Below are 25906 nucleotides of genomic sequence, written 5' to 3' on the forward strand. Positions count from 1 at the left end.
GTAAATATCCTTTGCTACATGCATCAGAATCAACCTTGAAAAGATCATTACAGTGGCAGGCAAGCCCTGACACTCTGGTCAGAGATGCTTATTGCCATTTTTACATAGCCAGCAGCATCACAGCTCAGAGACTACATTGAGATCACCTAGGTATGTGCAAAGCCCCAGAGGCAGCTCTATGATGTTGGCATAAACGATGGTAACTTCTGTTCTCATATTGTTGGCTTCTGTGTTTTGCAGTCAGAAGCACTGTTTTACTAGAAAGATTTTCTAAATACAATGTTGGAAGCATCAGAATTAACAGAAAAGGAATATTGCTATGAATAGGGAGACTCTGACCTTTGAAATCCTGTACCAATTCACCTGGCAGGTCTCTAGGACTGTAAATGCTGCTTTACATACTGCCAATTAGCTTGGGTAACTCAACATTTAAAAAATATTTTTCTATGCTTTTAACAGAAAAATCAAATCAATAGAACAGAAAAGCCATTGGTATGTTGCACAATCTAGACTCGGGAGGTCAAATTCCAGTCTCTGAAGTAAAGAGGGACCATGCACACAAAACTAAGAGCAGAATTTGGCCATTTTGTCTAAGTAATCGAGATAAGGAGAACTGCAGTTCGGAACTAATTCCTACCTCTGCTTAAAAAGAGCATAGACCAGTCGGGACGTTTGCACACAATGATCTCTACTGCTACACCAAGCTTCCTGCGCAAATGATGAACATAAATTCTTCTGATCCCTACAAGTAACCATTAGACAAATTCAAGGATGAGGAAACTGTTCAGAACATTCCCAGAAGATTAGGACAGAAAGCCTATTTGTGCTCCATTCTTCCTCTCCACCCTCCCACCCTCCCCCCATGGTGTGGGAGCTCACTGAAAATAATCCAGGAGCAAAAGACAAACGCGTCCAAACTATATATATAAAAATAATAATAATAATAATCATCATAATAATAATAGAGATACACCAGTAATACAGGCCTGCCTAAATTGTACCAGTTAAGAAAGGAACCCCCAACATGATTGATACGATTATAAACACCTTGTATGACATAATGGCCTGTACAACAGACCTATAAAATGATAATTAAAAAAGAAAGATATTTAGACCAAAAAGAAAGAAGAAATCCCCCTTCCTATGTTTGAGTTGATAACCCACCTTAACTTGTCATTGTGACTGCTGGAAATGATAAGTAGTCCTTTCACTTTTTTTGTGGTTTTTTTGTTTTTTTGTTTTTTGTTTTTTTTACATTTTTGGTTAGAAAGTTCTCCGATCCATGAAGCGATCCTGAAAAGACAGTGTTTATTACAAAATTAGGCAAATGTCTGTCCCAGCTTTAAATCCTTCCTGTTTTGCTTTTGTTTTTTATATTTTTCCTTCTCTCCCTTGTCCCCAGCAACATGGCGAGAGGATGCCCATCACATTTTCAGTTTATGAACCCCGCTGGCAGCCAATTCCCACCGCACAGTGAAACAGGCTGCTGGCAGCACAGCTTAGCCCGGCTCACTGTGCCTTGGAGGCAGTAGTGGTGGTGGATGTGGCCCCGCTCGCAGAGGCCACCGTGAGGAGAGAGTTCTGGATGGACTCAGCTGAGGTGGAGGTGGAGTGAAGGCTGGCGACTGGTCCAGAGGCCCCTGCGGAGGCTGCAGCTGCAGAGACCAAGCTAACTGGGTTGCTGGTGAGCAGAGAAAGGTTCTGAGGGTTCAGGAACAAAGGGGCAGTTACGATGTTAGGAGTACCTCCGGCATTGGCAAACACCAAGTTTCCAGTTGCATCCAGTGATGTTATTGGAAGAGAGCCACCAGATGCAAGAGCTAAAACAGGGAAAATTGAGCAGGGAGGAGAGATAACATTAGCAGTAAGCCATAATGCAAAATGTGCCTAAAAGCAACTGGTCTCTGCATTTTCCTTTCTCTTCTATGTGTGCTCTCTACACCACCACCAACAGTCCTCCCATCACAGGTTGTTTTTTAAAAAAACAGCTCTTAATGAAGAGCAGACAAGACCTTGCAGATACTAAAATGCCTCTGTTGTCTGCTCCTTAAACTAATTCCATCACGCCTTCCTTCAGATCTTTAAGCACAATACTGGTCTATGTTCCCTGCCACAGAAAACCTGTACATCCAGGCAACCTGTATTGGAAAGGGTTGAGATGAGCGTTCCGCATGAAATGACAGCTATCACAAGATAAAGGAGGTCACATAGCCTCGAGCAGAACATTTTAAATGTTGACATACAACTGCTGTTACAACTTACTTTCACCGGTATACAGAGTTCAGTCTGCCTTAGATTATGAGGTCCTAAATTTATCTCTGACGCTTTACAAAATGGTTCTTTCTTGTACCCTTGAAACAAGATTTGTTAAGCTAGTTTAGAGGATATTTGAATACATAGGTTAGCTAGGTCTTTAGGCACTTGCACTATCTAGTTTTTATGGATGACAAACTATGAACTGAGAACAACTACTGCTAAAGCCAGTGGAAACTTCTGTCTGTGTGGCACTTCCAAAATAAATCTTCACTCCTCTGGATAAGGATTTATGGATTTAAAGTTCTACATAAGGACTTTAGGAGGTAGATTGTTGTAGGTTCTTTTTAAATACATATGAGGACAAGAATTCAGGATCAAGTCTTGCTCAGAACTACCCTACTAACAGACCTCAAAACAGCATAACTCTGCCTGAGCTTATGCTAGTAGAGCTATAAAAACCAATCTAACTGGTTTTTAAAATCTCTAACCTGCTGGAGATACCCGCCAATTCCAGATCACATTCATGATCTTAAATGCCTCCTGTAAATCACTGCAAGATCATACACAGTTCTAATCCACTTTTTGAAGTTATACCTGCTCTTATCTCTGTGATACATAAAATGCATTTGCACATTTAAATTTTGTAAAACCTTTACTTCTATAACATTTATGTCCGGTGCTGAGGAGTCAGTATTCTTTTTCGATAGGAAAAACAAAGCACATAAACTGAGGTTGTATGACAGAGGTGCATTAAAAGGAACACTACTGACCTTGAATAGTTGCCAGTGTACTGTTGCTCATCAGGGCTGGGCTGAGAGCACCACCTAATGTCCCTGGATTGAGACTGAGTAAGGCACCTCTGCAGGAAGCAAGATCATGGAAGTAGGAACAAAGACAAAGGGAAGGAGTGTTACTTTTAAGAACAGGTTGTCACTGTTCAGAAGCACACCACCATATTTAAAAAAAAAAAGGCGGGGGGAAGAGGAGAAGGGGAGGGAGGAAAGACCAAGATCAAGGGCTAATTTTTGTTTTAGTTTTTTCTTCATGATGCCTTGAGCAGATGTTGACTTTCAGCTGTGTGGTTAGTGACATGTCTGAAGTACAGGCACTGCAAATACAGGACTTGTATTGACTGTTGCTGTAAAATATTCTCGTAAAGTATTTTGGAGAAACTGCCACTCATTAGAGAGCTATCATCATCTCCCAAATTCAGATAAGAAAGATGTAAATCAAGAGGCATTGAAGAAACAGAGTCATCTCTCAGAGCAATATTTCTAAAACTAAACTTCAACAATTATCACGCAGCTTTTACAGCTTCTTGCTCATGACAGAGAGGTGAATACAGAGCTTTGAAGTGGGTCTAGGCTAGCTCTCCATTTCACAATTAGTAGAACAGATTCTACGATTCACTGGTAAGTTGCAGCTCTTAAGTCAAGCTCTGCAGTGGGATAAATGACTTATCAAATAACAACATTGCTGCAACACAGCTTTTTCATCTGTAAAATGAGAACAATATTTGTGTACATTCAATGGGAATGGTCAATTACCATCTGTAAGTAAACCTTTGAGTTTGAGATAAATGACACTAGAATCACCAAGTGAGCTACCAGAAAACAGTGATACATAAAAGCAATTTATCCCAAGAATTCTCCTTCCCTCTTCTGTCATCTCACCTAAAAGGGTGTGAAAAACTTATCCTTACCCAGCTGCAAACTGCGAGGATGCCATCAAGCCTGGGTTTAGTCCTGCTGCAGCAGCCATAGCAGCAAGACTTGCATTTGCAGGCAACTGTGCAGCTCCTTGTAATGCGGCTGCTGCCGCTGTTTGCAACCCTGATGCCGTTACCATCACCTGGCTGGTCCCAAGAGGAGAGGACAAGGGAGTGGAGGTTGTCTGTGTTGTGCTGGTCTCACTGGCACTGGATGCCTCTGAAGTGGAGGCTGAGGCAGAAGGGGAAGGACTCAGGGAGGGTGATGTCACTGCTGAAGAAGCTGGAGGTGCTGTTGAAATCACTGTTGCCGTGTTGTTGGAGGTGGTTTCTGTTGTGCCTGGAAGATTGATCCTGGTTAGATCAGTACCAATCACAGACATGACTGAACAGGAACCAGTACCCACCTGAACAGGAAACAAACACACATTTCTCTAGGACCAAGCACCGAGAGTCCAAATGAGAAGCTCAGACTACAATGAAATGACACTTCCCAACAGGAGGCTGAGGAGCTCTAGAAGCTAGCAATGGAATATAGCATATTTCATTTCAGAGTCACCTGTGATTTTATTCCCAGAAAAGTCAACTGAATGGTCACAAAGACTGAAGTTTCCTAGTGGAGTAACAAGGAACAATGACAAGAATGTCTTAGGATACTAGTGACCGATACTGAATGACCTTTTGAAGAGCTTAAAAGGGGAAAGTGATAGAGGTTAATGTGAGAGAAATCAGCCCTTACCTGTGACTGACAGACTAGTTACAGCAGGACTGGTCAGAGGGAGCACAGGATTGACAGTCAGGGTTGTAGCTGCACTGCTAGTCACAAGGCTTGGCGTGGTTGCCACCTGGAGGTCAAAGAAGAATACAACTGCTCAACTGTTAAAAGATAAAGAAGAGTTAGCTACTACTCTTCGATTTCTTTCTTCCCATCCTCAGCTGAGGAAGTTGCCGGTGAAAACACTGCATATAAACTAACTTTTTTGTAATTCCATTACTTTATCATTCACTGGACGAAGGACAGTAACTTCGCTAATTACCAGCAATATTTTTATACTTAATCATTCAGTATTTAAAGGGAGATATATCCATTACATCCACAATGTCTCAGGACTGCACATTAGCCCTCCCTCTCTGCCTTCACCCAGAGAGAGCACCTTGTTTTAACAGAGTCACTCTTACAGAAAGAGTTACAAAATATATTATACCTGCATGTTTTTTTTTCTTGTTTAAACGTTGTTTCAAATCTCTTTCTCTGATAAAATTATTTAAATGCCCCAGCATTACCAAAGGTATTTAGGGTAATGTGTGTACATGGATAAACAAAACAACATTTCACTTTTACTCAACCAAACTATAAGCTCTACTTTGATAAGCTTCCTTATGCCAGAGAAAGGATCTCTGAATTTTAAAACATTCAAATGACATTAGCTAATTTTACTTGCAGACAGCTTGTTACAAGAAAGCTACAATAAACTGAAGACATTACAGATAAAAACCACCAAAGATTTAAGGCCGGAAGAACTAGCTTATAAGGAAAAATTAAATATAAGGAGAGAAAGGACTCTTTATGGACAAGAAATGGTATCCAACACTAATCTTTGAAGGCTGTTATACATCAATGAGAGAAATGAATCCTTCAGAATTGTCCAAGAGAACATAGCCAAGGATATAAGCTAAAACCTTCCTCCTTTCCCCTCTCTTACCTTAAGTTTATTGTCAGAGAAATCTCTCTCATGCTGCATATCCTCTTATAGGAAGTCAAACGCTTCCTGCATTTTAAACAAGACCGGGGCAACTGGGACAGATCTAGAAGGTTTCTACCCATCTCAAATAGTGTATGAAATAAAAAAGACGTCGATACATAGTACACTTCCCACTAACGCTGCCCAGACATTGTATCTGTCATCTGTCCACCAAACAGTTAAAGCCAAGGTCGCAATCCATACTTCAGGGCAGTGAATGACCTAGAATTAATACAGCTAACCCCATGGTTACAATGACTGACTTCAGCCTATGCAAAAGTAGGCTGCCATCAAAAGGAGCATTCCCCTCCAACCCTGCTTCAGAGCCCTAGCACTACTGCAGCCAGGCTACAAGTCAGATTGGTTATCCAGCCATACTGAAAATTAATCACTGTTCTTCACATGGTTAATTTGCAGTCAAACTAGTAAACTAAGCCAAATCATCCTATGGACACATAATCTCCAGAGCTGATACAAGGAATCAACAAAGCACATAGCCAGTAGAAGGCTGGGGGCAGCAGGGCTGGAACATCCATGTAAATGGTAGCACAGTCTTAAGAGAATCTTACAATGAGTGACAATGCTTATGAAACATCACTGAAAACTTGGAGACTCTGGTTAACACCTGCATTTCTTACATCCAATGGCAGGGAATTTCTGTAGGAAAGCTTTCTTAAGTTGCATTCTGAGTAAACTTGCATGGTTACTAAAACACACCATCATAAATCTCACTATGTTCTGCTTTGGTAGCAAGGCATGCAACCTTGCTTTCCGATTGGGGGCAGGGACACACACACAAAAAAATACTAAGTAAATTTCACACATCCCTTCCCCTGAAACAAAAGGTTGCATGCACACATCCTGAGACGAGGATGAGGGGAAAGAATGACATGTCACCAAAATTAATGGTGAAGTACTGGAAGATTATTAGCTACTACAGTGATGAGGGTGGAATAAATACTACAAAAGGACAGCTACAGGCTACATAAATTCCACCACATTCCTATTAGCATAGCTACTATGAAATCTAATAGCTACTATTTCTATTTATGAAAACAGACCTCCATGGACATTGGTAGCAAAGGAGCTGAAGGAACCTTGATGCATGTGTTTTGTTACTCTTATTTTCATGAAGTTTGTGTTTACCTGAGGCAAATACAAGTGTGCAAAATTAATTACATGAGTAATAGCTAAATTGTTCCTTTGTTCCACTTCTTTTTTTATATACATCATCCCTGACTAAAAGTGACAACATGGTATCACTGGATTTGTGTAACTTAAGTCTCCAAATGATACATTTTACTGCCGCTCTTCTACTTGTCAGAGCAGACAAAATAAGAGGGTAGGAGTAAAGCTGTTAAGCATTTTTTTTTATTACTATACCAAAAAATTTTTGGCAAGAGAGAAAGTCCAGATATAAGCTGGAGTTACTATCTGTAATATGTTCAAAGCAATAACCCCAAATGCAAACTTACTAGTCAGAATATTTACTCACTAGCTGACTAAATAGAACACCCAAACTGAAGGTCCAACTACTGCCTGATTTGTAAGCATTATGTCTCTTAGATAGTGTGCAAGTAGATCATTTAAAATGCCAGTAAAATATAAATTTGTGAGAACAAGCCTGCTGTACAAAGAAGGCGTAGCATGTGCAACTTCCACAGTGAGCACAGTAGAAATATCACTTTCAGTGATCTTTGTCAACACAGTTTCTTGATTCTTACCAGTGAGGTTGGGCAAGGGAAAATTGCTTTGATGGGCGAGCTGCTGGTTCCACCACTGCTGGGTGGGTTGATCCTTTTCTCCTTCTGGCGCCGGTTACAGAACCAAACGCGGATCACCTCCTTCTCCATGTTTAGCTGGTCAGCTATCATGGTGATCTCATCCGAGGTAGGCTTTTGGTTCTGAGAAAAGGAAACAGTACTTGAAAAGCTGTGAAATTACCTTTTGAAGTTTTACATTATAGCTTCTTCTTCACTAGGCAGAAGTCTGGATGGGCCATTTATATCCAGAATCTCATCGGTGGTACAGTCTATCTATAGAGATAGACTATACTAGATATTTCTGCCCTTCACCTTCCTAGTTACAGGAACATTTCTACCAATAGTAAGCTGTGTTCTTCAGAGATGGGTGATTAAGACTGAGCTCACAAGCGTCTTTTTGAGAGAAGGGATCTGACATGCGAGTTAATCCTTCAAGGAATTCTAGACCTTGGGAAGGATAGCTTTCTTTCAGCATCTCTCGAAAAGGAATAGGAGAGATTAACTATAGCAATAGCCAAATGAAGCCCAAGTTGTCTAGACTTATAATGAAAGACAGGCAGATTGAATGGGCTGCTTGCAGAGGCTATCTGCCCACACAGCTGCACAAAGTGCCTAACAAGAGTAACATAAGGTCAGCTAAAAACCTCACATTATGTATGTTTAGACTGCCACCCCATTTAACCATCCTCAGAAAGGGTAATCTTTTTTTTCTTCTTTTTGATGTGCAGAATATCAAAGCTTAGATCTATGGCTCAGTATCTTGGAATGCAAAATCACAAAGTCAGTGAACTACAAGAACCAATGAGGTTTTTTGAGGGATTTTGTGTTGGTTGGGTTTTTTGTTGGTTTTGTTTCTTTTAAAGTGAACTAGACCTTGATGCATGCTTCTTGGCAAAGCCTTTGTATTCACCTTGTTTAGCACAAGCACTTTCCTAAACAGTACAGTAATGGGTTCACTCCAACAGATGTGATTGTTAAGCAAAGTTTCTTCATTTCTTTACAGGCTCAGCAGAGCAACAGGATCACTGACCTCCAGGAAACTCTTCTCTAAGGCCACACGTATGTTGGTCTCTATGCTGGTGCGTTTCTTCCTCCTACGGTTCAAGCCTTCGATCCCCAGCCCTGGAGAATTCAGGGCACTTGGGCTGGAGAGAGTTGAATCAGATGAGAGGTTTTCTGAAAAAAGAAAGTAACATAAATCAGGAGTTTGAATGCAGTGCAGTCTAATGTAAGTGTTCTTCACCTGTGCAAGGTATGTTAAAACCCACTCTGTATCTATTCCAGATATATAGAGATTTCTGAAGATCACATGCATTAATCATTGTACTTGTGAATTACAACATATACTTGAAAATTAAAAGCTACAAGTAAGCCCAGAGGGTGCTCTCTGCTCCTGTATGCTACCACAGTACCCCTTTTATAATAGCTATACATAGTTTGTCCCCTTTATCTCATGCCACCCCACACTCATTCACTGCAAGTCACAGTTTAAAGAAAAAAAGCAGTAACTGATATTCATGAGCCACAGCTGTAAGTCAAGGCAATTATGAAAAAATCTGAGCAGCCTGAAATTTCTTTTATCCACTCTGCAATACAGTAGAAGAAGATCTTAGCTAGCTTCACAGTGTTCAACCTCTTCTCTCTGGAGATCTTAGCATATACTCAGTGCTACACAGTTCTACAGAACAGCCTACGCAGCTAGCAGCTCCCCATCTCTAACCGTCAACCCCTAATCCTGTCTTTTTGGCTCCACAGAAGAGCAAAGAGAGAACACGCCTGACCCCACTTTGTAGCAGAAAGTGCAAAATAACCAACAGGCAGGTTCCAGCAGGGAATTTAAACAAAATCATGAATTATGGCTGGAGATGCCTCACTGCACTGGGGTTTATAGGTGATAAGCAGGCATCAAAGCTTGCAATGCCCAAGACCATTCTGATAGGCTCAAATGGGCAAGTACATTCAGTTCATTATTTTCTAGATTTTTTTTTTCCTTCAGTAATGGCACCCATAAATGTGCTGAAACCCCTCTCCATGCTGAAAACCCCATAGAACAAGCTGAGTTCTGTAATCATAAATTCCCCAAAACTCAAATGTAACATAATGGAAGGGATCATTGGTATGCTTCTCCTGCCTGCTTTTACTTAAAAGTAGCCTTTAAATCTTTCTTACAAAGATTTTCATGAAACTGAATCAAAGCCAATGACAATGGTTCCCAACTTTCGGGCTGTGAAGAACCCTGACACTGTTTACAGTCCTTAACTTTACAGATCCAAGTATTTCTTCAGGCTAGCAGGGAAAGCAAACTATGACATTCCTTGCAGCACTGGACTCATCCAGTGTTGCTGGAAGATTTGGGAACCACTGGCCTGTGGACTAGAGCACTCGGTATGAAGATCTTTATGTTTTCTATCACAAATCTAGATTACCTAAAGATAACCCACATCATACCAGAATGACACTTGCTTGTTTCAATGCAGGACAAATTTTCAACACTGCATTCAATTATTTTCAAAATTTCAGAGAATACTGTAGGCGTCAGCATAAAGCTCTCTTCATTTTGGTAAAAATAGGAAGGCACACACTGTCCCTGCCATCTGTTTAACAGATCCATCAGTTTTTTAGTATGCATAGTTGTATACTTGGAAGAAAAAAAACTGGCTGACAGCACTCTCAAACACTTTCTATCCTAACACCTATCACCACCATCCAAAGATCCTTTTGCTGGTGGAAAAAAGAAAAAAGAAGAAAACAAAGAACGAACACTACCAACATTGGCATCATGAATAACTTATCTCCCAGGAAAAAGAATCCTGGAAGGAAAAAGCAAAACCTAACCCACAAACAGCTCTTCCTGTGGGGAGAAAGAGAGTGTTTATACAGACCCTTGGAGAGAGATGAAAAGAACGCACATAGGGGTGTGGGAGGAGACGAATGCGGTAAGCTCTGCCTACTGAAACAACAAACCATGCAACCCTCTCTGTACTACACATCTTAAAAATAAAGCTAGAAGAGGATTAGAAGTTATATGCATTAATATACATGAAGGAGGAAAACCATGACACATATTATACCTCACCCCATGCAATTATTCAGCTGGCTGCAGAACACAATTCTGAAGTCCATATCGGAACAATTTTGGATGCCTATGAGCACATGAAAAGGGAAGTATGGACACCCTTGTTTGTCCCATGGACAGTTACAAAGATTGGTGGCTTCATAAAACCGTTAAGGGCACAAACGAAGCAGTTTTTTAGGGTTTTTCAGAATCCTACTGATTTTGGTAGGCTGGTGAAGAAATACACAGACTCATTCACCTGCATCATTGAGCCACTTTTCCAGAAGTGGCTTTAACTTGCACATGTTCTTAAAGCTGAGGTTCAAGGCTTCAAAGCGAGAGATGGTAGTTTGGCTGAAGTCATTTCCATAGAGTTTGCCCATAGCGAGCCCAACATCACCCTAGACAAAGAAAGAGAAAAAAGGGATTCACTAACACGGGCACTTCCAAAGCAAGGAATCCTGTCACATTCTTGTGTTCTCTCAGTGACTTCGCTGCTGTGTGGAATTTCAGTTTCACAGAAACTTGCTCGCCGATACCAAGATTCATGCTAAAGCAAATAACCATAAAGAAATGTCAAACCTCAGTCAGTTTAACCATTGTAACTCTTTCCAGGAAATCCCTGATGCTTTGTCTTCTTAGCATTATCACTGAGCAGAACATTACACTGAATATTAACTTGTAATGTTTTTCTTAGTTCTTTAAAGTAAGTAAAGGCCAAGCTCTCTTTAGGAGCACATTTAAGTATCTGCGTATTTCACACCGAAGCAGAAAAGTTCAAATAAGCAGAAATGCAGTGAATTCATGTTCTCAAATTAGAAAACACTCTTGAAAAGCTGTCTGTAAAAATATATCACATTTAAATAGATGCAAAAATATTCTTATCTGAACTTCTAGTATCTCCTGAGGTTCAAACCAAACTTCTCCCCACAGATACACATTTCAAAGTGGACAAGAAGTTGAACCATTTCAAATAATGATTAACTGTGGTCTTCACTACCATTACCCATCTGCCAAAAAGCTGTCCAGGAGACTTACAGACAGATAATCATCTCTTTACATCTGTCATTGCTTTTCAAAAGTCAGTTTTAGATACTATCAAACATTCTGCTTATCCTAATATATATACATACATATATATATGTGTATATACACAACTCTATGTAGTTTACACTTGGAAAGTCTTGGGGTTTTTTAATTACAAAAAAAAAAAATCAATCCATTCTTCATTGTTGCCATTAAAACCACCATGTTTTCTTGTTTTGTTTTAAAGCTGGAAGGTCCTGCCCTTTGAAAAAATGTAATTATTTTTAAAGTACGCTATTTGGTCTAAAGTAGTTTGATTTAGATTTTTACTTTTAACAAAAAAAGTATGAAAAGTCTAGAAGAAGAGACTGAAAAGCTTGAGCATTGTTAGTGGAGTTTAATTGCAAGTGGGTTAGTTGGATTGTGCATAGAGCTGGCTCTCCTTTTTGGTCAGATCCACAACCACAGCTTGACACAAGTATACTAACAGCATGCAGAGTGACCACATCCAAGCGAGGAAGAAAACAACCTTTGGCAAGCTTAGTAAATTGTGCAGGTTGCACAAAGAAAACAATTTCCTTCCTAGAAGATGACCAGAACAATTGGTTTGTATGCCCTTCAATCAGAGGAAACATGTGGGAACTCACATTTATACCTCTACCCATACGCCAGGATTCTGTGCATTTTAAAGCTCATAAATCATTCCAAGAGAAGCAACATAGATGCTCTTGCGGTTTTATGAAGAAGAAAACCTGGCTATGTAAACCATTTTAGAGATAAGTTGATTTATGTCTTGGCAGGAAAGAGTTATGAAATTCGCTCCAGTCCCCTAACTAAATTTAATTCTGGTATTTACGTTGCTCTTACTAACATTTACCATCTGATTTAAAATGAATAGTTAACCATTTCTTTGTCAATAGTTTTCAATGCCAAAAGGTGGCAGCATTTCAGCTGTAGGCAAAGGAATTTACATATGGGGATGAGAATTTTATATATTGGGATGGGCCACTGAAAGGATGGATGGAACAGATGATAAAGGCACTGTATACACATTTGATCTCCTCTGTAGGTTGAATGAAGCTCCAGTACTGAACTGAAACTGATTATAAGGCACATCGTTGTTGTGTGTACTGATCTGTTAAGAAGCTCAGACAGACTAGCAGAGGCAACACCTTTTACAGAGTAAAAATAGCATTGTCTAAAATGTTCACTCACATAGCTTGAATCCGTACTGACCAGTTAGTCACATACCTGCAATAATGCTAAGATGCAGTATGCTCATTGTGTCTCTGAATGTCAAACATGGAAATATTTTTAAGGAAAACAATTAAACAAAAGGATTTAAATCCATCACCCGCTTTCGAGGTGGGAGAAGAGACAGAACTGCTCAAGTTCAAATCCTGTTACAATGCTGACGAGAAAGAATGCAGTAAGTGATTAGTTTGCAATGCAAACTAAATCTTCCAGTTATTTTTGAAAGGCAAGGGTGGCGCAAGCCTGAAAAAGCTTACAGTACCACTGGAAATAAATTTCTTTTGTCCTCTGAAAGGCAGTCTATTTATCCAACTATAGGAAACCAAAGTAATAGAGGTTTCTAATTATCATCCAATTATGCAATTAGGTGGAACTTATTAGAACTGCCTAATTATACATATACAAACTCAGAGTAGGATAGGAATGATCAAATGCAATCTTATAACTTTCTCAAGATTCCCCTTTTTTAAGCTCAAAAGCAAATACTGGAATGCAAGCCTGAGCAGTTGTGTTCATTTTTCCTCACCATGAAAATTCACAACAGGGTCAATAAAGACGGGTTAACCCATAACTTAAGTCTAGTTGAACCTTTATAATCATCTCACAGCATAGCAGATTAAACATAATAACAAAAGATCTGCATGAACCTGCTCAGTCAGGCTATAAGGGAAGCTATTATATTTTACTCTATTCTGTTCTGCTCTATTGTAGCTTTTGTGTGTGTCCATCACTTGTATTTCTGTGCCTCTCTCTAGCGGAAAGAAGGAAGGGAAGGAGGTACACATGCCAGCAAAATGAACTTCATTTTACTAAGAGCATTCTGTTCTTGAGTTATAATTAAGATGCTGCCAGGAACTTTCATTATGAACCCTGATTTTTCAAACATTTAGGATTTTGCCAGAAAAATAAATCTGACATCAGCACATACTTTCAGGTAGAATTGATTTACTTATTCATGGGAGGGGCAGGAAACAACAAATCATGTATGTTGGATTGACTGCTCTGAGCTGAGAGTTTTAAATACCTACTTTGATTTTTGCATGCTATTTCTTCTAGGAAAAAAACATGCCTATGCTTACTACAGACTCCTGCCAAAATTAATTGTTTACCTCGACAGATATTGGGGGGGGGGGGCAGGGGTGGGATAATTTTTATACAGAGTAACGGAACATATAAATGCACTTTGTGCATTTAATTGTAATTCTCATTCAACCATTTTCATCATGTTCAAGATTACTTTTCTTCTGTTCTATGGGTATTTCTGAGCTTTTAAGCAAACTAAAACAAACCGCAACTCCAGTTCACCTCCGCAAGGAGAAAACTTCAAAGGCAACAGTCCTTTCAGGTTTTGTTTAGACACCTTAGCAAAATCATTAAATACAGAAATCATTGATGTTTAACAGGAAAATACACTTGAGAGATAAAAACCCTTTGACATCCAAAGCAACTTCATAGTTGCGACATACTTTTTAAACAGACAGAGCAGTTAATTGTGTCGTATAATTTTTGGAACTCTGTACATCTGAAGGCAGCTTTAAAGTGCTTTGTCCCATTCATTTTACATCCTATAGAATGAATAGCACACATGCAATGACATCTGGAGCTGGTAACGTACCTGCTGGGAAAATGGCTATGCTTTAAAACCAACAGGGAAGTAAGATGGATATATGGCTTTTTCTGTTATTTCTTAGAAATCCCCTACATAAAGGCCAGAGCACAACCCTATTTAAGAAAGTTCTCCTAGGAAAAGGTGGAATTCTAGTCTCTCTCCAAGCTTGAAAGACGAGACCTCAGATTCCACACTGGCAGGCACATAATGTACACAGCCTCACCTGAGTGAATCCAAGTTTGATCCGTCTTTGTTTGAAAGTCTTGGCAAACTGCTCAAGCTCCTCAAGGTCACTGGGCTCCTCCAAGCTGGGAGTGTCGATTCGCTTTGGTGTTGACTGGCTCTGTGGAAGTGGCTGAATGGGGGTCGCTGCTATTGTGCGTGTCGGGGTTGCTGGCTATTAAGACAGAAAGCAAGGAAAAGATGAAAATCAGTCTTAAAAGAATAATCAGCAAAAATTAAATTCAGAAAAGGTATGTGAGGTTTCTGTGAGAAAGTTCAATGAATTTGACATTTCCAGCAATCTCAAAGTTCCTCCAGTTTATTTACATTCCTCTCAAGAACAAGCAATCACAATCCAGAAAACTCTATTAGTATGACAGCCTTTTAAAGGCTCTGTCAGAACCAATTAAAGAAAAGTAAGAGATGTTCCATGCAGCAGATAACCAACAGCTTTCGCTTGCTACAGAAGCTGAACATTCTTACTTGATATAGTTCTATCATTTATAGACAGCTTGGCATTCATCCCCTTTTAAACATTTTAAAATTGAATTTACTGCTTGCGTGAGGTGGCAGATTGTCATCAGCCCAAAAGATTCAAGTGTCCTATTTAATCTTGGAACAGTGAGCACATACAGGGGCAGCAAACATGGCAAGCTTCCTCTAATGCCATCTCTTGCAACTGACTCAACTCTTCCAGTAAGAAGAAAATAGATCCCGCTCTAACCCTGCTGTTGATATTTGCAACAATAAGTATGAATGTACTGGTGATACAAAAAATTAAGCAAAAGCAACCTGAAGAAAATAATTCCTTTTAGGTCACATTTTTCTTCTATATAAACAGCTAATTTTCCAGGGAGTCCACACAAGGTTCACTATTCCTCAACATCGGCATACTAGAGCATTTTGCTATGCAGCAATAATAAGAATCTGAAAAAAACTGAGCATCATGGAAAATATTCACAGCTGAACAAAATATATTAAGATCTGATATTGCACAGTTCAGGTTTTATGTGCAACAGGAACATTGGAAACATGTTTTGAGTGTGTAACTCAACCTTCTTACATGCCATAGTTGAACTAAGATGCAGAGACAAATTGTTTCCTCGAGTTAAATTCTATTCAGTTCAGCTGAAGCTCTTAAGTAAAGGTGACTTCATGCTTTTATGTCCTATGCCCAGTTCTGAAACTACAGACTCCTTCAGGGCAAAGAAGAACAGCCTCAAGTCTATGCAACACTACAGTACTATGCACAGTCTATGCAAAGGCTGTTCTAAAAGAAATGGCCTACATATATCTGAGTCTTTACATAGCTCCTTATGTTGTTTTTCTCCTGGGTTAGTGCAGTATTTCGCAGCGCACAGCAGATGGTAGAGGGAGGTCAGGATCTATAATTCCATTACTTGAGACATAATGTAATCATATATGATCTTTCTAGGATTGCAGATATATGTGTCATACTAGAAAGGTTTTTAATATTTTTTTAATTTACATTAAATGTAGTGGTTAATTACTGCAATATGTTTTTACTGACTTCACCCCCTTTATATAATTTATTTTCTCTTTGTAGTTTTGATAAATTTTTTTAATCTAAGTATAACCTTTAGTAGGGAGTCATGCTGCTAACTGAGGTATGAACTACAGAGGTGAGACAAATTCCATTTTCTGCATGATGCATGAGAAATACTATAGGTGGTATAGTAGAAAATGTAGTTTTTTAAGACTCTGACAGACTCAGGCATCTTATTACAGACTAAAAACTTCTTATATGTAAGCAAGTTGGCAGGAAGATACTCCATGATATTACATGGTATTTAATGAAGAAACAGCATGCAGTCACGTAACTAAACTGCACAGTAAAACCTGAGTGAAGCAAAATTAAATTTGCAGGCACGTGCAACCTTAAAATTACTTTTCTTACAGTCTGAAAGCTTAATCATAGGACTTTTAATATTTTAACATACATCTAACAGAGTATTTTAATGAATTTCTAACAATCTCTTCACTTTCACAGACGGTAACTAATAAGACTAGCAATGACTTAGCAATAACAGCAAGACAACTAGGCTACAATGATGATAGATTATCAGTACAATCTTTAAGAAAAAAAAAAGATTCTTGACAGTAATCATCTTTTTGAGCTTTTTGGGTAGCCCACATCTTGCTCCTCTGAATTTCACAAATTCGTAGATTGTCCAAGAAAGCCTTACAAGAAATCAAATGACGCTCTAGTGCCATTAACTCAAGATATCAATCATGGAAATTTTCAGCTAAAAATAAAAATTCAAAACTTTAAATGCATGAAAAGAGGCACATTAGGGTGGAAACTACAAAACTGAAGTTAACTGATACTTCAGCTCTACACTGAATATAGCTAGAAAGACAAACTCACTATTATAGCTAAAATATCTACTCCGGTAACTAATACAAAGGGTCCAGTCACTTGCAATAGTTCAAATCCCCTCAAAGCAACTCATGAACTGTAGAAATAAGCCTGACCTGCGAGGCAAGGGTGATGCTTGGCTGAGACTGCAGGAGGTTGGCTTGGCTTTGCTGAGGTAGTTGCGTTAAGAGATTCTGCGCTTGCAGGAGACCTGGAGAGAGAAAAGGGTGGGTTTGGTTTGTCTTAAAAAGACTAAAACCTGAAATGAGGTGAAACAAGGCTCTTGCCAAATAATGAAAGTTATAAAAAATTTGAGATGCAAGCCTTAGTTTCATCCCTGCATAGATATCTTCAAACTTTGGACTTTTCAGTCCAAAATCCCCTTGCATTTTCCCGAAGTATATGTGGTGATAGAAGCGTAAAAAAGAGAAGTCTGTAGTAGTCTTCTCTGCAGAAGGAGTTCGTAATGACCTAGTTTATCACAATTCTATATGCAAGAATCATTTACTGCCCCTTTCAGCTTGCAGATTTTGGGTAAACTTCCTGTAACCAACAGCTGGCCAAGAATTAGGGAGCTATATAGCAATAAACAACTGAACTCTAATCAGATCAAATCCAGCAACTGAATACTAATCAAAACCACAAATTTGCCTCCTTGATCACCCTTCTTCTCCATATCACCCCATGCCAGCTGCCTAACAAGAAGGCAACTTTGTCTAGCAAACTTAAGCAGACCACACCAGAAGACAAAACAAGCCCAGATAACCTCTCGGCTGAAATAAAGACAAAATCTTTTAGAAACGTAATCAGAACTTAAAGTTTAGGTAAGATACTGAACACTGTTTAAATAGCACAAATGGAATAAACTTTACACTGAATATATGAAAACCCCGTTTCATATGCTATTTTGAAAAGGCGAAAACGTTAAGTAACAGTTGGGACTGATGCAACCAATATATACAACATGCTGTCATTCTAAAGTTAGATTTTCTTTATATGTTTTTAATATGTAAGAATCTTGACAAAAATGTACCTACAGTTAGTCAACTCCCTCAATTTTATTGTGAAAAAATACTACTGTTATTCTTTAGGTAACTCCTGGCTATGCCTAGCAATTTCCCCTATAATAATTTAAGAACCTGACTAGTTAAACCTACACTTAATAGGCATCTTCAATATACTAAGCTCCTATAACCAGGGGGGAGCAATGACAACACAACAACAGATGGACACTATGGCCACTCAGAGGACAGAACACCACCTAAGTACCACTTAAATTCTGTAATTTGAGTTTGATGTGGTCTGTTCTGGCTCACCAGCTGGCCGATCAATCAGGGCACACCACTCATGACCAGCTACCCCTTAGCACAATACAGGTAGGGGACACAGGAATTTAGGACTTGATAAATACTGAGTGAGAAATTGGATGTTTTATGTGAGGTTAAGGCCATAGAAGACATGAAAAGAGGGGCTGCCATGGGGAGGACGGAGAAAATGTATCCTCAATGAGGGATACACAGCTACCGAAGAATTGTCTTCTGACAGTGATACTGCTGTTACTTTCTTTTTTCCCCACAAAGTGTTGAATATGCATTTTAAATAGAATCTGTTGCTATCAAAATGCTCAAAACCTAGCCAATAAAGCCAGCAGCTTATGCAACATAATAGCACAGCATAGACAACTATGTAGATTTGCTTTGCACCACATAATCAACATGTTCCAGCTGTGTTTTTGAAAAGACACAGCGAGGGAATGGATCAGCTTAAGAACTTCCAAGCTGCCTACTACAGTTACACGGTGCTTTTTACAATGCAAATATTTGTCCACTTGAAAGATGATTTCAGCTGCCCAAATCTAATTATTAATTAGTGAACAGTCACCTTTAAGTGAAGAGGTTTTGACCCTCATTTAGTGACAGTGAATTTTAACTGACAACTTGAAATAGAAAGGGCCAAGCCATCATGCCAACCCTACAGAGTGGCTGATCAACAATGAAACAAAAAATAGGCAGCTAACAGTGACCGCATTTGACCTCTAGTCCACTGGTAACACCATCGATCACAAGTTACTGACTCATCTTATGGCTGTAATCAGAGTAATTAGGAATGTCCTTTTGCAACTTTCTTGTCCTCAAAGAAGTCCCAGAGGATGTTTTTCTGGCAATAACACTTTTGCTGAAGAGCACAAGATGACTACACTCTTCCGCATTTTATTCTCACTTGTATGTTCTGAAGTAATTATCACTGAAGGGCAGTATAAAATATTCTGAACATGTTTAATCTACTCAGTTTTTACATCATTTTATGCTACTTAAGAAATACTAATACAAGGTATCTTGGGCAGAAACTGGAGAAAGAACAAGTTAGTTCAACCTGCAGCTGACTGAAGTAATGATAAGGGGATGGGAAAGCAGCTGAACTGTTTTGGCAAAGTATGCAACTCTTGCACTGACTTACAGTCTTTTCGGATAGTTGCCATGCACGCACTTTGGACTCTTGTTGACTTCCATGGGTGGGCAACTGCAGTTTTGCTTTTTTCAGACATGACGTGTACTAGTCTAAGCTTCACCTTTGATTTCTTCTGAGCACAAACTACTGGCCATCACTTTGGTCCCAAATAACTTCAGTGACTCAACTTATAGGGCACATAGCACAGCCTTTTAAATACAGTGTAAGTCAAAAACTACACCTTTTAGGCAACTGCTAAGATATTGGTGTTTCAAACTTTGCTGTTTCCTCAGGGACTCATACTAGCATCAATACTGTTTAACATCTTTATTACCAATAAAGCTGCTGGGACAAAATATATTGTCAGCAAAGTTTGTGGACAATACCAAATACAGGGAGCATGGTCAATAGGCCAGAAGTCAGGGTCTAAGACAGGCTGGACAAATGGAACCTCATGAAGACCAACACAGGAAGATACAATATCCTGCATGGGGGCTGGAATAACCCTGTGCAGCAATATAGGGTGGGCACTGGCTGGCTAGAAAGTAGTTTCGCAGAAAAAAGACCTGGGGGTCCTGGAGGACAAGAAGATGAACATGAGCCAGCAGTGTGCCCTTACAATAAAGGCAGCCAACCACATCCTGGCCTGTGTTTGCAACATTGCAGCTAGCAGGTCAAGAGTCGTAATTCTCCCCCTCCATTTGGCAATTGTGAGACCATATCTGGAGTACTGTGTCCAGGTTTGGGTTTCACAGTACAAGACACAACGTCATCCTGGATTTTGTACAGGCTGGAACAACCATACAATGAATGGGTGAGCTGGTTTGTTCAGCTTTATGAGAAGACTATGGTGAGATCCTATTGCTGTCTTCAAAAACAGAAATGGACTCTTCTTGAGGGTACACAGTTGCACAGTAATGAGATGCAACAGACATAAGTTGGAACATGAAAATTCCAACTAGATATAAGGAAACAATTTTTTTTTTTTTTTTTTGATGTGGCACTTCAGGACATGGTTTAGGGGGCATGGTGGCCTTGGGTTAATGGTTGGACTTGATGATCTTGAAGGTCCTTTCCAATCTTAGTGATGCTGTGTGATTTTGTGTGATTCTGTGTGACATGAAAGTGGTCAACAATTGGGGCAAGTAATTCAAGAGGTTGCAGAATCTCCATCCTTGGAGATGCTCAAAACTCAACTGTCCGAGGTGCTGAGCACCCTGCTGTATTGGTCCTGCTTTGAGCAATGCTACATGACCTCCAGAGGTCTCTTCTAACCTACATGATTTTTTGAATCTATAAAAACTAATACTGTACTTGTATACTTAACTTTACAGGAGTTAGTATTTCTATCCCTCTGCTTTGGGTTCTAAGAGCCCAGTGGTATTATTGCACTAAATATGGCATAAAAATCACCTCCATGATGCTCCAAAAGAATGACTGCATGGAGGTACATGAGGATTTATGCAAAAGTTTGATGCTTTAAAGGTATTTAATTTTTTTTAATAGTTAAAGTAAATGCATCTGCCATCATCCAGGACTTTTCCTGTAATGCCTACGGGTAGCATGAATAATGAGCCAAGCCAAAAAACTCTTCCTGCCAGCCAACAGTCCCCAAGGACTAATCTAGGGTTCAGTTGTTACTGTCTAAATTTAAACAAAAGATAAAACAAACATTCGAGTGCAAATTTTTTCAGCATAATTTTTAAAAATTTGGCCCAGAAGCATAATACATAATTCATCTCCAACTGATCTCCCAAAACAGTGCATTTTTTCATCTAAGAAGAACTTGACTGCTTTGTCTCTGCCAAAGCTCTTCATCTTTCACAAACATATCCTGGAAGTTACTTTGCAAGACAAAGCCATTACAATGTCATAATTTGATTAAGTGGAAACAATTGAAAGTGAAAAAGAAAGGGTGTCATCCCACATATTATTTGATCAACTTTGTTGATCACTATTGATGCAAAGAAACTTCTAGGCACATTGGTGTACCTGATTTTATCAAATCCAGATCTTCCAAAATGGGGACTCTTAGCTGAAATTATATTGGGATCCAACACAGGAGAGAAACTACTAACCTATGCATTCCTACCAATCCGTTCCACCGAGGTGCTAAACTGCTGTATGCTGCTGCATTTTTTGCAGTATCCAGGTACCCTTTAAGATCAGCTCAAGAACATGACACAGATGTGCTGAAGTTGGTGAACTGCAGGTTTGAAGAGTACCAATTCAGTGATCCATGTAAAGCTGCTGCCACACTACTTCTGTAAAGCTGCTGCCACACTACTTCAATGAAAGTCAACATTTTTACACAATGATGCTGTTCAGATGGTTAGAGGCAAAGACTTGACTTCAAAGAGGACTGTAAATATTAAGCATTTAATTCATATCTTGGTAATGGGTATTTGCAGCACAGAGGGAGCAAGCTGCCATTTAAATCACTTCTTCCAAGTTCTTCCTCATTCTACTTCAAGCTCTCCCCTCTTATTTGGGGAATGAGTTTGAGTCAGCTAAATTTTATTCAACTGCTGTGTCAGCAAATACACTGTCATTAAGAGTCTCTTGACAAGGAAGAGCTGGGTCTCCTCATTTGCATATTGAGGGGACCAAAGCACTTTCACCTGGTTCACATAGCATATCATTACCAAAACGAAAAGGAGTCCTCTAAGGGCAGTGCAGGTGCACAATCTCAGATAAGATGACTACTTGTCCGTTACAAATTTGGTGCATCTAAGAAGAAACAGGGGCAACTTCAGGCATCTTTCTCCATCCTCACATTGGCTGAGGGAGCTGCACTCTGATTTATGGCACCAAAGGCCAGCAGGGTAGGTACCAATGTTTAACATTCATTATCCCAGTTTAAAATTGCGTGGTTTTTTGTTTGGGTTTTTTTGGTGTTTTTTTTTTTTAATTATATAAAAGAAGTCTTCAAGTCTGTAGAATGAGTACACAAGAAGAGAACAGGACTGGATTTGGCCTGCTATCATCATCCCAGGTATTACTATAATAAACAAATGAAATCACAAACATCTTTAATAATAAACAGCAATAACTTGAGAATAGGTAGGACCAGTTTCAACATTTAAAGCTAATTAGTAGCTTGTCTTCCACATTTGCTTTTCTGGATACTCTGTTTCTAAACCAGTTTTCTACTGTTTCTAAACCAGTTCCTCTCTACTTGATAATGATGCAGTCTTTTCTCAGATCTTAACAACTTCTGTTTGCAAGATTTAAATGAAATGCAGCACCATTTCCCCTCTCCATTCAGATTTTTTACCGATATGATTTTTATTGGCAATATCTTCTGCATAGAAAGGCGAATGGTCATCTCATGAGGGTAATATTTTTAAGAAGCAGCTATAATAGCAGTAAAGGATGTTGAATTGATTATTCTAGAGACAGATCTATTAGATACAAGAACAGATACAAGAGGTGTAAAGACTGTGCAAGGTGCTACATTCATGCCTGTTATTTTAACAATAAACAGTAATTGCTCCAAATGAGAAACTGCTCCACATTTCTATTTCCATTCAATCTTCTGCATATCTGCTGTGGTTTGAAACAATTCCTTCGGTTATGATGTTACCTATTACCAGCCATAAAAACAGGAACTTTACAATTTGTTTCACGTAAGCCACTGAATAACCAGAAATCATGTGGAAGAGGAAGATGACTACATTAGACATATAGCAGTGGATTTATGGGGAGAATTTAACATCTGCTGCTGTGATGTATAATGTGTGTTGAAGACAGCAGAATAACATCCTGATTGTTGATTAATATTTTAGGTATTGTTTTTTCTAAAATTTTTCAGAAGTTGGATCTAAGCTATGACATTCAACCCCTTTCAAGAAGCTAAACATGATTGCTGATGATTGCATTACTCTGGACCCGATCACCTCTTCAAGTAAAAGAAGTTTTTCTCTACCAAATGTTTACATCTTCTACTATCTTGCTTAGAGATACTATCCTTCACTTATTTCCCTCAAAACTAGTCTCTTGTATTAAAAACAATTTTTTGCATGTACAAAATATGTAGTGTAGTCTGTAAAGCAATAGATTTCTTCCAGAATAGATAATCTATAAATAAATCTGAATTTTCATTTGAGTTAAGTGTGTACATAGATATAAAGTTGCATGCAGTACCACTGAGGCATTCAAAAAAATCTCAATGCCACTGGTTTTAAAGAAAGTAAATGCAAGTTTCTTCAGAATATTTATTATTTTATGAAGTTGACTAATGGAGCAACAGAACAAGAACAACATGGAAAAGTCAGCTGCAACAGCAAGTAACAAAATAAAAGTATACACTTTCTCAATCTTTCTCATAGATGATAACATACTATTTGAGATCTTCTAACAATAACCATGAAATACTGCAAAAAGCCATACCAAAAAGTGAGATAAGGGGTATTATGACATACATGTTGCTTTATCACTGAGTGCTCATGAAGAAAATTAGATTCATTCAAGCATTTCACTTTGGAAGGTTGTCACACACTAATGGCCTATGGTCAGAATACAGAATATAAATCTTCCTACATTTTTGAGCTATTCAGTTGTCCAGACTGCACACTACCAGTAAAACATGGCGTTTCTACACACACTGCGCCACTGACGACAGCAATATGCAGGTCTTAAATCACAGTGAAGAAATAATTTTCAGATATAGCCCCTGGAAAAGATTCTATGAAAACCTCTTCTGGTAGTTAATTCTACTTCAGAAGGTTTTAAACAAACAAACAAGCCTTCTTTCCTTTCTATAAGGCCAACAACTCATTTTGAGACAGTAATATAATTTGCTTCTGTTGGTTTCCTTCTTTGTGAAGCATCTTCAAACGTATTTTAGAAAACCAGCAGAAGTTAGCTGAAAAACGTTGGCAGACATTAATACCAGTGAGTTTTTCAAAATAATGCTTTTGTGCTTGCCATTTCCTTAGAAGATTAAAAAAAAAAAAAAAGGCCTATTTTAAAGAACCATTGAATTTAATTTTGGTGGTTTGATTGTGTTTGATTTCTTCCAAAAGAATATGTTAAGATTATAAATTCTGCTTAATTTTAAGAAACTAGTACATCCCTAAATGCCTCCATGAATAGACTTTTAGACATTTTCTACCAGTGCTGATATAAAAGCTCTCCTAAATCAAGTCCTATTAAAAGAAAGTTAATTTTGACTAACCCTTTATTCAAATGCAAGAAGATTCAGACAGTGAGAGAGCTTCATCATAATGGAAAGCCAGTTCTATCCAAGTCATTGTATATAAGAAGGAATGATGCATGAAAAATTTGAAAGGAACAGAAGAAAATGAGGTGCAAAGAACTGCTTTATAGAACAGCCAGAGTCTGGAGGACTCTTCAAGCATAACACGATTTGCCTTCTGAGCAAGAATCATTGGATTACCAGACCTGAAAAACTGAGTAAAGTTCATGTAGAAAAGAAAGGGGGGGGAAAAAACCAAAAAACACTGGAGTATATCAGCATAAGAGGCCATGGCCAAATGCAATTCTCTGTGGGCATCAACAAATGGGGTGCAATCGGTACTGTGATGTATTGCAACTTAAACACATTAGTTCCTAGAGCAAAGTTTCTGTACAACATCTTAACTGGTCTGCCACACTACCACCGCCTTGGTTTGCCTTCAGCATGTAAGCCAGGTCCTACAGGTTGGTCCTACAAGTTGGCAACAATGAGCTTGCACTAAGAACCCCAAAGGCAGCCAAAAAGGACTCGAGAGCACTGGGGTGACTGGTCGATGGAGCAGGAGTGCAGGTAGTGTTTTCATCAATCCCTTCAGTGACAGGGAAGAATGCTGAAAGGAATAGGAAAGCACATCTGATCAACACATGGCTCGGGGGCTGGTGCCATCATCAGAATTTTGGGTTTTTTGACCATGGGGCAGTTTACACAGCACTGGGCCTCCTCACAGCAGATGGAGTGCAACTGACTCCAAGGGGAAAAAGGATTCTTGCTTATGAGCTGGCAGGCCTCATTGAGAGCGCTTTAAACTATATTTGAAGGGGGAAGGGGATAAAACCAGGCTCACTAGAGATGAGCCTAGGGGTGGTGTGCCAGAGTTGAAATTGACAGCCCAGCTCAAGTGCATCTACACCAATGCACGTAGCATGGGCACCAAACAGGAGGAGCTGGAAGCCATTGTGCAGCGGGACAGCTATGATGTCTATCACAGAAACATGGTGGGATGCTTCTCACGACTGGAGTGCTGCAATGGATGGCTATAAGCTCTTCCGAAGGGAGAGGCAAGGAAGGAGAGGTGGTGGGGTGGCTCTGTATGTTAGGGAGTGTTTTGACTGTATAGAAATCAATGATTGTGAAGATCAAGTAGAGTGCTGTGGGTAAGGATGAGGGGGAAGGCCAATGAGGCAGATATCTCGCTGGGAGTCTGTTAGAGACCACCCAACCAGGACGAAGAGACAGATGAGTC

At 39.2% G+C, this 25906-nt stretch overlaps 1 protein-coding gene across 1 annotated transcript in view; it reads right to left on the reverse strand.

Moving 5' to 3' along the window:
• Positions 1 to 836: 836 nt before the first annotated feature.
• The window catches only part of POU2F1 (POU class 2 homeobox 1), a gene marked incomplete at its 5' end in the record, with an annotated part of 52629 nt that continues 27559 nt past the window's right edge, over positions 837 to 25906 (reverse strand). Inside the window, 9 exons of the mRNA XM_082014131.1 lie at positions 837 to 1820; positions 3027 to 3115; positions 3959 to 4304; positions 4704 to 4809; positions 7431 to 7610; positions 8500 to 8645; positions 10784 to 10925; positions 14637 to 14810; positions 17132 to 17226. Coding sequence (XP_081870257.1) covers positions 1510 to 1820; positions 3027 to 3115; positions 3959 to 4304; positions 4704 to 4809; positions 7431 to 7610; positions 8500 to 8645; positions 10784 to 10925; positions 14637 to 14810; positions 17132 to 17226 — 1589 coding nt within the window. The 3' untranslated portion in view covers positions 837 to 1509. The remainder of the gene's footprint in view (positions 1821 to 3026; positions 3116 to 3958; positions 4305 to 4703; positions 4810 to 7430; positions 7611 to 8499; positions 8646 to 10783; positions 10926 to 14636; positions 14811 to 17131; positions 17227 to 25906) is intronic.

The sequence above is a fragment of the Phaethon aethereus genome (assembly GCF_964289735.1).
Source record: "Phaethon aethereus genome assembly, chromosome: 1".
Taxonomy (NCBI): domain Eukaryota; kingdom Metazoa; phylum Chordata; class Aves; order Phaethontiformes; family Phaethontidae; genus Phaethon; species Phaethon aethereus.